This window comes from Mustela erminea, chromosome 16 (assembly GCF_009829155.1).
Source record: "Mustela erminea isolate mMusErm1 chromosome 16, mMusErm1.Pri, whole genome shotgun sequence".
Classification (NCBI taxonomy): Eukaryota; Metazoa; Chordata; class Mammalia; order Carnivora; family Mustelidae; genus Mustela; species Mustela erminea.
In genome coordinates this window covers 69,900,955-69,920,159 of record NC_045629.1, presented here as the reverse complement: position 1 = coordinate 69,920,159, position 19,205 = coordinate 69,900,955, and the positions used below count along the sequence as shown (strand labels likewise).

The window sequence follows — 19,205 nt, the reverse complement described above, 5'->3', positions numbered from 1 at the left end:
CCAAGACTGTCTAGGGTCTCTTCACATCTTATTTGCTCAATACAATGCCATTTTAGGCCAATGGTTAAAAATGAGGGAGCAGAAGATTCTTTATCTTGGCTTCTCCATGTCCAAGTGGGCATGGTCAGTAGACCTATCAAGCTCTTCTTCCAGACCAGCGACCAGTTTGGCAAGAAGGGAGGGATGCAGCCAAAAGATGCAGCCTATAGACCAACTATTCTAAATGAGGCTCCTCCCTAGCCATGGCTGCCTAGAGCTGCAGCCTAAGGCATAGGCACTAGAGAGAAATAAAGTCTCTTCCCTAAGGCCCAGTTCTGGGGTTTGGGAAATACAGCTGAAACAGGGCCAAGCACATGTAGTACCTACAGCCAAGCAAGTTCTCTTAGCAACCCCTGAGGTCCTAAGTAGAACTGCCTTCAGTGAAACAGACATGAAACAGAGGACATTTTCCCTGATCTTTTCCCTAGCGTGTCCATACACATCTTGGTACCACCTCTCCACACTACCAGATGTCGTTTTGCTTTGCTCTGCTGTTCTCTATGATCTCAGCCACAGATCCTGTTCCAGAACCCTCCCTAATCTCCAGAATAGGACCAAATGCTTCATGTCTTATAGGTCCATAAAACTTCTCTACCTTTACAACGAGGACACATGTGAATGTGTGTGTGTGTGTTAGGGGGGCACACCCTTAGGATAAATTTCATCCACTTATCCCTTCCAATTTCGTTCCTGATTCAATTACATAGTTTTGTCCCTGGCCAAGTTGTTTCCTGAATTTTTGTCCTAAACAAATAAACATTGCAGAATCTGGTGTTCTTTATTCTACAAAGTCATATACGGGCATGTCTGAAGAGGAACAATATCAATTACATATAGTTGATTAAACTCAACTCCACACATTTGATCAATAACATGATGGACTAAGACAAAGCAGTCATTTAGTGTTCTGGGTTGCTGACTCCAATTCAACATGAATCACACATCCAGAAGGATCTGATAAATATCCAGGCCATAAAGTACATATGTCCATTTTGGCAAGGAGCAGGGAAGAAAACTCATCAGAAAATCGCCTGATTGGATTTTAAATTTTCTAGAACAGATGGGATGTGGAATAGAGAGATTTTACTTCCTGAAACTGAGAAATCTCTTCCTAATCTCTTCTGAGATTCTTCTATATTTTGTAAACAAGAAATTTCATCTTTCAGGATGAACTCAAACAAACGACAGTCGAAATCATCTTCCCCTCCCTCTACAAAAAAAAAAAAAAAAAAAAAAAGAACAAAAAAACCCCTTCCTCTCTTAAAATACAGCTCCAACTATCCCTAGCAACATATACCTACATACACACTTACCTCCGTGAGTGGGTGTGTGTGTGTTTTTCCTGGCAGCCTAGTATTAAGCAATCATTATATATTCATCAGGAGTCAAATTTAATGACTTACTCACTGCTTGAGCAATATTTAATAGAAACTTATTACTTCTCACTACACTGTACTTTAGCCATAATTATTCCTCCCCACAGATAGTAGTGTGGAGGAAAAGTAAAAACCAGATCCACATTCTGTAACTGCCTCCCACCAGAAATAATAGTGAAGAGTAGAACAGGGTATGGTACAAACCGCTACACAACTATAAATGCAGTGAAATGGGAGAAATCTTCAAGAAATAGTGACCTTTATAATCCTCTTTACTCATTTGTACAACTTTCTTGTCAATTATACAGAAGAGGAAAGTTGTATAATACAGGAACTCAAAAAGCCAGCTCCGGAGTCAGATTATATTCATATCTAGGCTCTACTACTCGCTAGCTATGTAGTCTTTGGTCAGTCACTGTATTAGAGTTTCCTCTTCTGTGGAATGGGTACAGTAACAGTATTTAACTCATAAAGCCAAGACAAGTACTAAATGAGAAAACACAAACAAAATCAGCACAGCACCTGCCCACAGAAAACTATTCTGCAAATGTAATTAGCCTAAATGCTGGAAGCATTTTACCCTTAGAACCAAAAGGTATCAAGTGAGGGTCACCTCTTTAACTCTCTCAGCTGTTTTTTCTAACTTGAGACCAAAGCACTAACTCGAGCTCATAAAACTGCAAGGCTCAATGAGAAGCTCTGGAAACTTCCCCCCACCAACTCATGTCCAGAAACCCATTCACCTAGGACATGCTTAAGTACTTACTACATGCCAGGTGGAGGGAAAAAAATGCCATCAAGCAAGGAACAGCTACTCCCGCCCTCAGAAGGTAGGAAAGGTCTAACAGGTGAGGGGATAAATGTGTCCTCTATCTTGAAAGATGAATAGCTGTACCCCAGATGTTTACCAGACTGCAGGAGAGGCTGAACAAATGCTCTCCCCGCTTCTCCAAAGAGGCTGATTTTGAGTTTAAATTCTCAAACAAAAACACAGGGAGAAACAAAGGGGAGAAAGATACAGATTTAAAAAAAAAAAAAAAAAAAAAAGAACAAATCTTCACTGAGTACTGACAACGTGCCCAGCACTTTGAACACACTACTCATTCTATCCTTTGTTACAACAATGTGAATTAGGTGTTATTACAAGTAGTTCGATAAGGAAACTGATACTCCTAGAGGTTAAATCATTTGCCCCAGGTCACACAGTCAATACATGGTGACGTTAAGAACTGACCTCAGGTCTAACTTTAAAGTTAGCATGGAAGGCACATGCTATAAGGGTCTGAACTACTCCACACAAATAAATAATCCACTCATGCAAAAGTCACAGGGTAATAAATGATCAGTTCTCTAGATAAAGGAATTCTTCTAAATATTACCTTCTTGTGAGAGAGAGAGAGAGAAAGTAAAATCAACTTACACAGTTCTACCTCAGAGTAATGGAGACCAGCTTTCATTACATAGATAGGTATTTCCTTTGAACATTGTAGTTAATATTCCATAAATCACCATGGTAAAGGTAAAACAGTGTTTGAAATAAATTCTATTAAAAATTAGGTTCATAAAATCATAGATATGGTCTCTGGATAAAATCTATTCTCCACTAGGCATCCCAGGCAATCCCAAGCACTAGGAATCCCAGGCAATGGGTAGCTACCATTTTAAAACATACCCACGGAGCCGCCGGGGTGGCTCAGTAGTTGGTGTTGGCCTTCGGCTCAGGTCATGATCCCAGGGTTCTCGGATGGAATCCAGCCTCAGGCTCCCTGTTTGGCGGGGAGTCTGCTTCTCCCCCCTGCCACACCCCCTCTCAAAAATACGTAAATAAACAAACAAATAAATAAAATAAATAAAGCATGGGGTTGAGAATTAAGTACACAGCTGAAAAATTCAAATAGTATAATAATGAGGTGCCTCCAATCCCCAAACTCCCCCCCAGAAGCAACCATTGTAATGAGGTTCTCATTCCATGGAAATATTCCATGTACAAGGTACCCTCTTTTATTTTCTTTAAAGATTTTATTTATTTATTTGAGAGAGAAAGAGGCATGAGAAGAGAGAAGGTCAAAGGGAGAAGCAGCTCAGTGGGGACACAGACTGGGAGCCCGATGTGGGACTCAATCCCGGGACTCTGGGATCATGACCTGAGCCAAAGGCAGTCACTTAACCAACTGAGTCACCCAGGCACCCAAGGCACCCTCTTTTAAAAAAGGACAACAGAAATTAAGGCAAACAAATATATCAGGGAAAACATGAACATATTAAAAACACGAAAGGAGAGATGCTAAACAAAGAATACAATATGGTTGGTTAGAGGGGAACTTCCATTCACCACTGAATAAATGTTTACCAAGCACAGACCATATGCCTGGCACTCTGCTGGGTGACCTAGACAGAGTAGCGCACAAGGTAAACCCTACGCCTTTTCTCAAACAGCTCATACAAATTTCCACTCCATGTAAAAATGTCTAAAAAGACCAGATATGACTATCTTGCCTTTGTTTGGCTCTTGGTATGGTGGGAAAGCTCGTTCTCTGCCAAACAGCTCTAATTATTAGAGCCCTTCCAAAGAGAGAGCTGATTCATCACCACCCTGGAATAATTCTAGGCAATGACAACAATAAATCTGAACTGCTCTCTCACGCACATTAACTTATCTACACCTCATAACCTCCATATAGTGATTTTACTCTCCATTTTATATGGTTGAGGAAACTGAGGCTCAGAGAGGTTAAGTGATTCCACCGAAGTCATGCCCCAATATCAGAAGTGGGACTTGCCCCTGGCCCTCAACAGCAGAGCTGCAGAAGAGCTACTTAGTGAGCCACACAGAAATAGGCAACTCTCACAGACCACAGTTTTTCAAAGATCTGAAGGTGGCTCTTATTTAAATATTTCCTACCTGTGAGTCTTTGTTTCTCCAGGATAAAGAACGATCATCAAGTTCATTCAATGTAGCTAACCTGCCTTCATCTAAATGTGGTTCATTTGCTGGTGTCCCTTTTACAGATGGACTCCAGAAATTAAAAACAATTACAGTCATGGGTTAACCAGTGAAGGCTATGACAATGCTATAATTACATGTGTACCGTTGTGATCATGTGTTGATTACTAGTTTTCTTTCAAGAAATTAAATAACATTTACGAAGCATTATGTGCCAGACACTATGCTAAGAAATCTATACACATCATTTCATTCAATCCTTATAACTCTATGAAAAAGACACCATCATTATCCCCATTTGATGGAACAAAAACAAAGGACTCAGAGAGGCTAAATATCCTGAACCAAGGTTATATAGCCAATAAGCTGTAGAGGGAACATTCAAATTGGGGTCTATTAAATAACAGAGTCCATTCTCCTAAATATCTCAATAATTATCACCCTCTGGGCATAACCCATTTCTCCAAGTCCTAAGACTTTGCCAAATGCCTCATAAGATCTATTCGTATTAGACTAAAAAGTATCCCTTCTGTACCAGGGAAGTCACCACAATTAAAAACGGGGGACAGGAGATGAAGAGGAACTAGGGTACTCAATCATAAATGAGACTGCTATTAAAAAGAAGGTTAATGATCTTTCGCTTGCACACAGACAGCAACTGCCTTAGACCAGCCTATCTCTGTACTCATTTTGAATAAATTTATACCAGGAAAAAATTTCAAATGGGGTCAGCCTACTTTAAAATAGAAAGTTAATGAAAAACTTTAATTAAACAGAAATTAAGTCCTCAAAAAATATAAAACTAAGTTTGAGAGAGGCGCCTGGGTGGCTCAGTCAGTTAAGGGTCCAATTCTTGAGTTCAGCTCAGGTCTTGATCTCAGGGTCATGAGTTTGAGCCCTGCCCCTGGGCTCATGGAGCCTACTTTAAAATAAAATATTATAAAAATAAGCTTGGGAATCTGGTAAGAAGTTCATTAAATTATAAGACCTATGATGACAGGAACTGTAATCTCTGTTACTTATTTCCCAAATGTTAGTCTAAAGTAGTTTGTTCTGAGAAACATTTCTTTAAGGAAAGAGTAAGAGGCACAATCACAACAGGAGAGAACAACTGTATATCCCATTCCTGTCAGAGGATAATTTCTATGTTTGTTATTTTCGGAAAAGTAAAATAAACTTGATTTGCAGTGAACATGGTGTAATGTAAAATGTGTCAAGTTACTTTGCTGTACATCTGAGACTAATTAACAGTGCCAACTATACTCAAATAAAAATAAATAAATTTGATTTCACAAAAACTATGGCAAATCAATCTGTTAAAACTTAAATCACTGACAGCCCCCGAAAATAAATCTACCATAATTTACCAAAACCATTGTAATAACTATTCCATCTGACACAGCATATTTCCTTATTTTTGCACCTACAAACAGCATGTGTTCTTGAGAACTTATAATTCTTTTTTCATTATGTATCTTATCATTTCTAAGATGTTTTATTTTCATAACCTTAACTGACTTAAATCAGTAGTGACTCCCAAAACTGTTTTCCTTGTTTCCTTGTTTCTTCAAAACATCTCTTTCCTCTCTAACAAAGAAATAATGATCCATAAACACTTAAATCTACTAGAAACAGCTCAGAGAACTCTGTTGGAGAAAGGAAACTACTTCTGTAATGGCAATCATCACCCACTAGTATCTGTTTCTGGATGACACTTACAATGAACTAGGAAGTTAAGAGATAAAGAACTATTAATATTCAATGAGTAAGGAACTGGTTCTGTAACACTACAGTACTATTTATAAAATGGGAGGTTCCAATCGATCACATCCCACATACAGGCACCCAGTCTCCGTAGCCAAAGTGAACTGAACAACAGGCAAAACCCAAACCCTGAAGTCACTTCAGACCCCCATCCTGGCATCCTCCACACCACTCCACACCCTCCACAGGTTCTAGCAATTCGGCCCACTCAAGTCAACTATTCTGTCCTTTCCTCCCTTTCCAACGACAGCTGCCTGAATTTCAATCCTTACTTCGTCTTCCTCAGATTACTGCTTTGCTTCGTCAGTGACCTCCTTTTTCACCCTCTTCTCCCTCCAGTCCTTCTTCCAGGTCGTAACCAGTGCTCAAGAGCAAATCTGAGGGTACTCTCGTGTTTATCAAAAACCTACCATCGTATGTCCATTTCTGGCCAAGACTGAGTAACAGGGACCAAATTTATTCTCCTGCCTAAAACAAAAAATTCAAACTGAAAATATATAAATAAATAACAGTTTGCAAGATGCTAGAAGTCATCCAAGGAAGCGGAATCAGGATGATAGGAAACATGAGATGAAACCTGTGATTGTGCCCCCCCCAACCATCTTGAGGGAGTTTTCAGGTTGCAGGGTACACAACACCAATCAAAATTCTATGACCTCTTTTTCATAGATTTCAAAGAATCTTTGGCACAGATTCTAAAATTCATATTGAAAATGCAAAGGACCTAGAATAGCCAAAACAACCTTCAAAAAGAGAAAGTTGGAGGCCCAACACTACCCAATTTCAAGACTTACCATAAAGCTTCAGTAATCCAAATAGGGAGGTACTGGGATACAGACACGCAAACAGATCAACAGACTACAACAGAGTCCAGCAATACAAACAGTTGTATATGGATGACTGATTTAACAAAGGAGCTGAGGCAATTCAGTCAAGAACGAATAGTCTTTTCAACAAGTTGCTGGTACAACTGGCAATCTGCATAAAACAGAACACCTTTGATCTATACCTCGAGCCAAATACAAACATTTAGTCAGAATGGATCATAAGCCTAAATGTGAAATCTAAAGCTATAAAACTTCTAGAAAAAATTACAAAGCAGACCTTTGAGATCTTGGGTTAAGAAGAGTTCTTAAATACAACAATAAAGCACAAGCTGTAAGAGAATAAACTGATAAATTGGAGATTATCAAAATCAAAAACTTCTGTCCCTCCAAATAATTGTTAAGAGCACAGAGTGGGAGAAAATACTCACAAACCATATATCTCATAAAAAACTGTATTCAGAAAATATAAAGTTACTCATATTCTCAAAACTGAATAATAAAAAGCTGTAACAAACAGAACAAGATTTGGGTAGATGCTTCACCAAAGAGGTCAATGCCAAAGAAGCTCAGGAAAAGGTATTCAACATTACTGGTCAGCAGGGAAATGCAAATTAAAACACTGTAAGATACCACCACGTATTTATTAGAATAGCTGAAGTTAAGAAGACTGCCCATATCAAGTGTTGGTGAGTATGGCGGTAACTGGAGAGCTACCCGAAAGTATTCCACACACGGATTCCTAATTTCCAGACAACTATTATTATCCCAAAAAGCACATTCTACCACATAACACAGGCCACGTTTGATATAATTTCACCTTATCATAATGACTCAGAAGAGACTTCAAATATCATCAAGTCTCTCAGTGTCATCATTATGGTTTTACTATTACTATAAAATATGAAAACATGAGTCAACAGAAATTTTTTATGTAGCAGATATCAAAGCAACCAGCTTTCAGTCTATAATTACCTCACAAAATTATGATTGCTTTTTATTATAATTTGTTTTCTCCAACCCACTAGTTCTCAAAGTGTGGTCACCGGACCAGGTGCATTAGCACCACCTGGGAACTTGGTAGAAATGCAAGCTCTCAGGCCCTCCACCAAACAAGTGGATCTGAAACTCTGGGATGGGGAACAGCAATCTGTGTTTTAACAAGCCCTCCAGGTGATTCTGAAGCATGGCAAAATTTGAGATCCACTATTTTAATGTATGCTCTAAAGTTAAGATCCTAAATTGCCTTTTCTCTGAGATTCTTTCTGAATTCACAGAATTCTAAGACAAAGAGGAACTGCTACTTTAAATCCACGTTTTCAACAAATCTAGAACTCAACCAGCTGTTTTCCTATTTTTATACTCTTGAATTATTTTAGGCCTTTTAAAAAGCTAGAAAACCAAAACTGAATGTAAGGTCCCATAAATAATGCATTCTACAAAAGCCTTTGTTTCAAAACAAACTTTTCTACTTAAATACCCTAAGTCATTTACTCACATCTATTTTTTGCAACGGCACCCAACATTCCTTCCAAATTTACCAGAATAGATTTGCTTCTAATTTCAGCTGCAAACTGTCATCCTCTAGTGAGTATCTGTACAACTTTTAATTAGGTTCATCTAAATGGAATGGATTTTTAAAATAATTCTGGTTATAAGTTTTAATTGTTTCATAAAGAGACTTAAGAAAGCAGCAGAATGAAAGAGGAAACGGTTTGGACTGAATCAGGACATCTGGGGCTGATGATATTGCTTAGAGATTTTGAGTTTCCTGGGGCTCAGTTCCCTTCTTCTGTAAAAAGGAGCTGGAGTACATGACCTGAAGAGGCCATTTCAAGTTTAAGGTCTGTAAATCTCTGCTCTTACCCTTATGCTCTATGGTACTGTAGCTTTACAGTAATGTGACACTGCAAATTTTCTTGACATGTTCTATCTATTTTTAATATTTTTAAATTGTTTTAAGGGGGTGCCTAGGTGGCTCAGTCGTTAAGCGCCTTCCTTTGGCTCAGGTCATGATCCCAGGGTGCTAGGATTAAGCCCCACATCAGGTTCCCAGCTTGGAGGGAAGCCTGCTTCTCCCTCTCCCACTCCCTCTGCTGTGTTCCCTCTCTCACTGTGTCTCTGTCAAATAAATCAATAAAAACCTTTAAAAAAAAATTGTTTTAAGAAACATGCCTCTCTGTAGGACTCAAGAAGATCACTCACTATTACACTACTCCCTAAAGAGCTAAACACAGTAAAATCTGAACACACACAAACTTTTAGTTGCAGAAGCACTTCAATGGTAGTGTGATTTTTAAGCCCCTTATTCTAAGATTGGCTCATTTATCTCCAAACTATGGGGATGCAGAGCATGAACCCCCAAAGGCAAAGATTCCACAATGTCATAAATAACACGGACTTGGGAGGCGGAATGTATGGCTTTGAATTCTGCACCTACTACTGAAGAACCTTTTGTGATCTTGGGCAAGTTATCTAAACGTTCTAAAGTTTATTTTTCTATCAATCTGATGTTAAGAAAGAATAATAGGATCTTCTTCATACAAATTAAATGAGCTAATTGACAAATGCCACTTAGCACAGAGGGCAACACAGAATGCACACTCAGTAAGCATTAGGTATTATTAATGTTACTTGCTGAGTACTACTTAGAATTTATCAGAACAAACGTACATGCAATTCAATTTAGTAAATACACAAGGGTACACCTACTTGGTGCAAGGCACTTCACCGCTCACTATAGAGGCAAGGGTTCTCGAACTTCTGAATGGACCAGAATTACTTGAGATGTTTGTTTAAAATGCTGATTCTTGGGCTCTGCTTTCAGAAGCTCTGATTCTGCAATTTTTAAATAAGCCTCCCAGATGTTTCTAAGGCAGGCAGTTGAGGAATGATGTTTGAGAAACATTTCTGCAGGAGGTTCAAAGCGAAAAATCCTTTCCTTCAAGTTCCTACAAACTCTAAGCATATTTTCTGTTCCAGAACTCACCGCTGCTACCTGTTGGACATGTGAGCCTAATATGGCCCTTCCTTGTGGATTCCATTCGCCATCACTTAAGTTCCACTCTCTCTGTCCTGATACAATGAGACAACTCTTTACCTGATACCTGAAATCTACTAATCCTCTAAACCCCAACCCGTGACTAATGGAAGTCCCTAAATATAAAGGCTATTCCTGACCTCTAAAAACACAAGATTCATGAAACCTGATTGCTGAGCTATAAACCTGGCCATGGCCTCATTCATAGTCCTGGTCTCAGCCTTATGCTTCCAACACTGCTGCCAGCAGACATCACAGCCTGTCCTCAGTACAGGACACATTTTCAAAAAGAGATTGTAAAGTGTCAAAGCCCATATACATTTAACTCACAAAGGACTTTAATGTATACAAAACAATAAGAACAATAAAGCAACAACCAGGGGCCAGGAGATGGAGGACAGAAGGCAGACTATGACAAAGGAATTTAACTGCATTACAAATGTTTAAATTAATCTCACTAAAGAGTGAACTCACTGACCTAAGTAACCTTACACAGAGTTTTGAGTGAAAACTGTAAGACCAGAGGTACAAAGACCTGTACCTAAGCACTGCATACTAGCTGGTGAAGTTGTTTGTCACGAAGGCAGAGGTTAATAATTGTGAAACTGTCTTAAATATAACTTGGGCCAAAAGAGTAAGTAAATGGATGGTGGACAGTAGGAGCCTCTAGTAACATGGTTACATTAAGACAGAAATTTGAATACCATCACTGATTTCTTCCTTTCCCTCAACCTTCATAATCAATAATAGAATTGAATTAATTATTTCTCCTTTGTCTCTTAAGAATCTGACTACTTGGGGTGCTTGGGTGGCTTAGTAGGTTAAGCGTCTGCCTTCAGCTCAGGTCACGATCCCAGAGTCCCGGGATCAAGCCCGGCATCAGGCTCCCTGCTCAGTAGGGAGCCTACTTCTCCCTCTCCCTATGCTCCTTCCCTGCTTATGCTCTCTTGCTCTCTCCCTCTCAAATAAAAAAAAAAAAATTTTTTTTTAATTTTAAAAAAAGAATCTGACAACTCAGGATGCCTGGATGGCTCAGTCGGTTAAGCAACTGATTCTTGATTTCAGCACAGGTCATGATCTCTGGGTCATGAGCTCAAGCCCCCTGTCAGACTCTGTGCTCAGTGGGGAGTCTGCTTGAGATTCTCTTTCTCCTTCTCCCTCTGCTCCTCTCCCTCTTGTGTGCATGCACTCGCATACTCTAATAAATACTAAAATCTTAAAAAAAAAAAAAAAAAAGGAATCTGACTACTTGTCAACACCCATGTCACCTTCCTCCTCTAAGCCCAAGTCACTATCATCTAATGCCAGAGGACTGACTGCAACAGCCTCCTAACTGGGTGGCCTTCTAACTCTACACTCATTCCTAGCAAGCCATTCTCCATATCACAGCCACAGAATTCGTGCAAAATAGAAACCATCTTATTCCTATTTTTAAAACTTTTTAATAGGTTCTCACTGTCCTAAAGTCCAAACTCCTTAATTTGACTTATGAGAGCCTACTACCCCATTCTGATCCTTTCCTAATTCTCTCCAGGTTCTGTTCAATCCCCAGCCCCCATGTCTATTTTAGTCACCACTGTATACCCAATACTTAGTTCAGGTAGTATTAATTCTTTGATCTCTATATGAATGCTACCACCTCAGTGAGAGATAGACTCTATTTTCTTTATGCATGAACTGAGGCTAGCCCTGGATGGATTGGAGTAACTGAACACATTGGAAGTGATATTCTGGAACTTCTGAGCCCAAGTTTTAACAGGTCTGGCAGTTTCTGCTTTCTTCATCTTAATACAGCTACTACACTGGGAGGAACCCAAACCACAAAGAAAGGCTATATGAATTCAGCCCAATCCTCAGGCTCTCATCAACAATTCCAGCTGAGTATCCGGTCAACAATCAGAACCAGCTGCCAACCATGTAAGTGAGCGATCCTGCGAGTTTCAACAGGCAAGTCCCCCAAATGGCCACCATCTTAATTGATATCACTTGGAGTGGAAGAGCCTCCCAGCCAAGTTCAGTCAAACCACAGAATCATTAGATAGTAAAAAAAAAACCAAAAAACAAAAAACACGTTTGTGGTTTTAAAACATTAAGTGTTAAGGTAGTTTCTTTCACAGCAATATGAGCATACCTCATCATGGTTGAAATCCCATTCCCAGTACCAATTTCATTGACTGGTACTTAACAAATTACCCCAATAAGCTCCATATCTTGAGGTGAGGAATACCATCCAAGGACAGAGATGGGGGGACTTGAGAGGAGCCATTCCTGGAGAACAGTTACTATAGCACATGAGAAATACACAATATCTGTAATAAATGTATAGGCACCTGTCCTATATTTTATACTTCATTTCTTTTCTTTTCCAGGTCTAGATTTAAAATGTGTTCTCAATGAAAAAGAGAAGTTAAATCAGTCACCTGTTAAACTCTAACAGATGAAATCAAATATATTTCCTCAAGGTTCTTTTGAGAAATCTCTTCCCATGGTATGCAACTGGGACCAACCAAAACCATTAAATATAGAACAAAGGTATATTAAAATCTCTGTTCACATAGCAGTCACTTGCTCTCACTGTGCTATAACTACATTAAAATTTGTGGGGCAGATCATGTAAAGAATTATGCTTGTATTTTGACAGGTTCCCCCACTGACAATATGGCCCAAAGTGGTAAGGGTGAGAAGCAAAACCAGTATCCTTGGTGTGAATATATAAATACTTGTTAAACATCTGAGTGAAAAGTAAATTACTGGAACATATGATCAGTAAGCCAAAAAATAAAAGAGGAAAAGGGAAGAAACTGCTTCATAGCTGAGCATTTGAGATACCTCTTAGACCCTGCCTAATCATCTCTCACATGATTTGGGTCTAAGAGGTTTCTAGGTACTACAGGAATTTGATGTGTGAAACCAGCAGAGTTTCTTATAGCAACAACTATTTGTATTCTACTTTGCAATTATTAAGTATCTAAACACAGGTGCACAGTGCACTCTGGAAAGTATAAAATTAGAAACAAGTTACAGATAACAACACTGCCAATTTCATTATTATTAAGTTGAAGTTAAGATCCAGATACTCTCATAAGTTTGGCACTGAGAAAACAAAGAAAAGGCAGATACAGGTTAATTCTTTCAAACTTGAGAAATTCCAAAACTATCAAAAAATTCTGGAAGACTCTATTTCAAGAGAACAGAGAACACTGACAAAAACTGCATCTTCTATGTAACACATTACATAATCTCTCTTTGTTAACTGGTTTAAATGTCTATTTTAGACTGTCCCATAGGAACTCCGATCCTCTTTGCTTGAAATTAAATCCTATAATAATTTTCTCAAATTAGAGCACATTTCTGCTTCTTAAATCTATCATAAATGTCACTTTTTTCCTATTAGGGAGATAATGCCCACCCTTCCCTACACACACTCTTGGTGCCCTGTCCCATCCCCACCCTGAGGTTTACACTTCAAGTTGGTTTTCCACTAATTCTCTTTATGACCAAAGCCAAGTGTTTATAGGGTGACCGGTCAAGGTAAGAGGTAAACCCTGTATACAAAGCACATAAACTGTTTCAAAATAGGAACAACCCTGAAAAGAAGATACTGTCCATACTTTACATGCAGTGAAAAGGGAGCTCAAAGAACTGAAATAATTGGTTCATACCGACACAGCTAGGAGACAGCAGAACTTGAATTTTAACTCACGGCTATCTATACAATACTAACTCTAAAATGCTAAATCTACACCAAGATTTAGTTCTAGATTCAGGATTTTAGTTCATGATTCTACACCTCTTAAGGATCCATCTCTCACCTGCAAATGGCCCAAATAATTATTGACAAAATAACTGAGCAATTAAATGTGAATACTACGTGCTAAGCATAGCGGAGAACATTTTATACCTATTATTTAATTCTTACAACAACCCTAAATAAGCTGGAAGTGAGGAAGACGTGTGGGTACACAGTTCAATACTCATTAGATATCACTTGCTATTTTACGATATTATCCACATTTTATAAATGAAGAAACCAAAATTTCCTTAAAATCAGAATGCCGATAACTGCCTGAGCTGGGTTTGAACCCAGGTTACCTGATTCCAGAACTGGTTTCTAACATCCTTGTCACTCTGCCCAGCCAACCAAAGCACTGCACTGTCCTAATTGGTCAAAAGGGAAAGACAGGGGCGAAGCCAGCAGCAGCCACAGCCTTGCTGACTGAGAAATGCACTGCATCTTGAAGTGCTGGAGCCGGAAGATGTGGTGCTAAAAATGAGAAAGGCCCAAATCAAAGCTGATCTTCAATCTGAACTGCTCGCAGCTACCTGACTCTGTCAGGTGTTGGCAATCAATTCTTTAGGGGTCTCACACATCTCTGTGCATCCTGCAAGCGGAGGCGTTAACTGCCCTTTTGTTGTAGATGATCTTTTCAAGGATGTCTGTACCATGAACAGAGCTCTGGAAGCCTGAAATAATGTCTCCCTCCAGGGCAGAGGCACGTGTAAAAAAGACGTTGTCTTCTTCCAGGGCCAGAGAGTGGGGACATTTATTGCCCATTATAAAAATCTGGATTCCCTGAGCTCGAGGGTCCTCAGGTGGACACAGACTGCAGATCACCCTGGGCCCTTCCACACCAGCCCGGTAAAGATTTGGGTGGGGGTCAGCAAGGTGAACCTATGGAAACACAAACCTACTCGATATGAAGCAACAAGAAAGACTGTGACCCAGGAGTCTCCTACATTCTGGCGGCATCCATGAAGCTGTGACCAGCTCACTTGTTAGCCTGCAAGGGGGGTAAAACCTGCAGAGCTCCACAGATCTTCCCACTTCTTCTCACCTTTGCTTCCCTCAAAAATACCCTGTCCCACGCCACAGGAAATACTCATCTTTTTGTCAGTGTCCCCTGTATGAAAGCTCTCCTCAAAGCTCCTCTCTAGAATGAACTAACCCCATGGTGCCCCCCCACTGTTTCCTGACACAGGTTTCTTTCACAGCACCTTTAAAGCAACAGTCCACTTGCTTATTTGTGTGCTGTACTAGGTAATCAATTTATTGCTTTTCAATTTAAAATTCACCTTTTGATACATCTCTGTGATAACGGATGAAAGTGCTTTAAGCATTTCTTACAGTGAGCATAACGTTACACTTTCTCAGTAGACGGTGCTAGATGGACACTGCAGGCAGAAGGGATTTTTCTGGCAAACGTTATGCTTGGTGAAAAGACAGGATGCTTGTGCCCTAAGATCAGGAGCAAAATAAGGATGTCCATTCTTGCCATGTCTAGTTAACCATATTGCAGGTTCTAGCCAGGGTAATTAGGCAAGAAAAATAAACTAAGGCAAAAGGATTGGAAATAAAGAAATAAAACTGTACCTACCCTCAGATGACACAATGTTATATAGAAAATCCTAAGGAATCCACCAAAAAAATATTTAGAACTATTAAACGAGTTCAGCAAGATTGCAAGATACAAGATCAACATAAAAGTCAAGTGTATTTAATTATAATAAACAATCTAAAAAATTTAAGAAAACAATTACATTTACAAAGCATCAAAAAAGTGAAATGTTTTGAAATTTACAAAAGTGTAATATTAATACTCTGAAAACACTGTTAAAAGAAATTAAAGATATATATAGAAGGTAAAAAAGCTCCTATGGTCACGGATCAAAAGACCTAATATTGTAAAGACGTAACAGTAGCGAAATTGATCTATAATTCCATGCAACCCTATCAGAAGCCAGCTTCTTTGTAGAAATTGACATGCTGATCCTAAAATTCATACAGAGGTACAAGATACCCCAAATACCCAAACCAATCTTTAAAAAGAACAAACTCTGAGGACTATACCTTCTGATTTCAAAACTTACTGCAAAGCAACAGCCAAGACAGGGGTGGTACTGGTATAAAGAGAGGTATATAGAATTCCATCAACGGAACAGAATTAAGAATCCAAAAACAAACCTGTGTCTATGGTCTACTGATTTGCAACAGGTACCAAGATCATTCACTGGGGAAAGAATAGTGCTGGGACAACGGATAGCCACAGGAAAAAGAACGAAACTCGAAAAGAAAATATGGATAAATTTGCATGACCTTTGATTTGGAAATGGATCCTTAGGTTTGATACCTAAACCACAAGGAACAAAAGAAAAAGGAGATAACTGGACTTCATCAAAATTAAAAACCTGTGTGCTTTGAAACTACCAACAAAATAAACAGATAATCCAAAGAATAGGAAAAAAAAAATCTGCAAATCATGTATTTGATAATAAACTTGTATCCAGACCATATAAAAAACACTTACAACTCAAAGCTATAAACAGAAATAACTCAGTTTGAAAATGGGCACTGAATCTGATCGGCATTTCTCCAAAGAAGAGATATAAGCAGCCAGTAAGTACAAGCTAAGATGCTTCACATCACTAGTCACCAGGGAAATGCAAATCAAACCCACAGTGAGATACCAACTTCTACACACATGTTCATAGTAGCGTTTCTTAATATACAGATAACTATTACCAATAATAATCCAATGTTCACCAATGGATGAATGCATATATAAAATGTGGTATACACACATAGTAGACTATTATCTGGTCATAAAAAGGGATGAAGTACTGATACATGCTAGAGAATACAAACGAACCCTGAAAACATCATGTTAAGTGACTGAAGCCAGTCACAAAGGCCACATAAGATTACATTTACAGTAAATGTCCAGAATGGGCAGTTCTGTGGAGGAAGAAGTAGTAGTGGCTCCTTCAGTGCTGAGGAGAATGGGGAGGGACAGGTGATAGCTAGAGAGTACAGGCTTCCTTTTTTAGAGGTGATGAAGATGTTCTAAAATTGAATATATCAAGTATCTGTATTTATATTAAAAACCACTAAGTTATAAACTTCAAACGTCTGAATTATATGGTATGTGAATTTTATCTCAACAACCTGTATCTTTAAAAAGTCACCAAACAAAAGGATAAAACAGCGAATGGAGATCAGAGGAGTAATTAACCAGAAGAGATTAAAAAGAAACAAGGTTATTAGCATGAGTAAAATCCCATTAAGGTGAATTTAAGGTGATAAACCCTAAGTTGCAAAATAGATTTCATAACAGCATAACCACATCTCATAATGAGGGATCCTTTATTGATGGCACCAAATCTAATACCTATAAAGGCAATTAGGACTGGCAGAGGACATGAGGACATACACAAGAATGAGTGTGTGCGTGTGTGCATGCGCAGGGCACACAGCAGAAGCTGTCTTGATTTGAGAACCATCCAGTCGAACTAAACTTTGCGACTTCAGGCAAATCCCTTAACGCCCCTGAGCTTCAGCAATCTCATCTGGCAAATGTTTACTTCACTTTCATGGGATTGTTAAGAAAGAAAATATCTGTAACAAGATCTAGAAATTTGTTGAGGGTATCCTCCTGTCTTTGTATCTCTAGCATAGTGTTTGTCAGATTTGTGGGACTAACTTCAAAAAACATAAATGGCTCTGGGAAAGGAAACTGAAATATAATTAAGTACATGCACTTTGATATGGACATGTAGGACTCAAAAACCTTTGTAAGTAAGAATTTTCATGATATAGATATAGGACCTTGATACAGACACTGTCAAGGCTCACATTATGCTCTTTTATGTGAAACTAGAAATTAATTTTTACCGGTAATTTAAGGAATTACGGGAAAAAAAAGTTATTTGCAAGAACATTGCTGTTTTCTCCACAATCCATTTTCAGGTATCACTTCTGCGTTTTGATTGTGTAAAACTTAACCCATTCTTCAATCCATATACAGGAAAAAAGACTATCACAGAATGTTGTCTCGACTGGGGGTCAGTATAGCCTGTAATTGGTCAACACCCATTCGCTTAGTATTGTTTATGGCAGAACTGGGTAGCTGAAACAGACAGAAGGCCAAAATTTGACCGGGAAACAGGATGTTCTTAACTGACTTTTCCAAACTCCCATATCTAATGGTAGGAATATAGACTTTATAAATAATTAATGCAAAGAAGCACTCTACTGTTTTGAAGGATAACTGCTTGCCAACACAGAGAAACCAAAGACATCAGTTTGGTCTGGTTGGGAGAGTATCTGAAGACAAAAGAAAATACTTAAGCTTGCCCCTGAGAGACGAATCAGTGCCTTCTAAGCAGTCAACACAGAGAGCAAGTCATGTGAACACAGCCAAGGAGGCTTGACAGGGCACATACTCTGGGAACTAAATCCAGTCTCTCCAACTGGCGTATACCGAGTGTAAAGAGGGGTGTAGCTGGTGACATCATGAACATTCTTGTAAACTAGCTCTATGGTTTAAAATGGCCCAGAAATTAATAGCTACTATTTGCAGAGAGTAAATGCCAGATGCTTTGGTCATGGCCTGAGACATGATCAAACAAGAATGATCTAGAGACAATGGTCACCAAGATTTATAAATAGGCAAAACTCTTTTTTTTTTTTTTTGTAAGCTCAGCAAGGGAACCTTATAAGTCAATAATGAGAATAAGCACAGAATGAACTCTCCAAACCGTTTTAATGGGAAACTCTCATTTTCAGGTACAATGGCGACAGAGCTCAGCAAAAGGGCTGTCTCTACAATGAGCAGAGGCATAGGCAATACTTAAGTAGATAAGAGGACTTATCTCAAAGCTTAGTGCAACTGAAAGGGGAAAGTCACACAAGAACACTAGAGAATATACAAGGAGTAAATCATTAAAATGTGTATTTCCAATCTGAAATAGGTTATTGTGATAAAATAACCCTTTCAGAGAATGGTACATAGTCCTTGGTCAACCTCAAGGCTCAGTGTACTCATATGTTGAACAGTAATTAATTATGTTACCTACCTACCATATAGCATTGTTGTAAAATTAAATGAATACCCATAAGGCATTTAGAGCATGGCTGGCACACAGAAAGCACTGTGTCCACTATTATTAAGTTGCTTAATAAGTATAGTTTACAAAAGACTTATGCCTACTGGATATAAAATCAGGGGGCTAGGTTATAATGTAAAAAGCCATGAGTGGGCTAAATAGGCTCATAATCTCATTTACTACTATGAAGTTCTCCTTATCTTTACATATACTTGTCGTATCTGTTAACTCAATTATTAGATTCTCGAGGACATGGGCCAATAAATAATTAGTGATGGATCGACCTAAAGCTCTAACAATTACCTAAGAAAAGCGAAAACCAACCAAACTCAAAA

At 38.7% G+C, this 19,205-nt stretch overlaps 1 protein-coding gene across 5 annotated transcripts in view; it reads right to left on the bottom strand.

The window, feature by feature from the left end:
* The window catches only part of NSMCE2 (NSE2 (MMS21) homolog, SMC5-SMC6 complex SUMO ligase), a 213,731-nt gene that overhangs the window by 182,616 nt on the left and 11,910 nt on the right, over positions 1–19,205 (bottom strand). The window contains exon 2 of one of the 5 annotated variants that reach the window (XM_032315668.1): positions 12,181–12,269. The exons of 3 other annotated variants lie outside the window; for them this stretch is intronic. In XM_032315668.1, the coding sequence (XP_032171559.1) occupies positions 12,181–12,253 (73 nt within the window). In that variant the 5' untranslated portion in view covers positions 12,254–12,269. Of the gene's footprint in view, positions 1–12,180; positions 12,270–15,835; positions 15,855–19,205 lie in introns of those variants that run through there. One more of the 5 variants, XM_032315670.1, reaches the window with a different exon arrangement.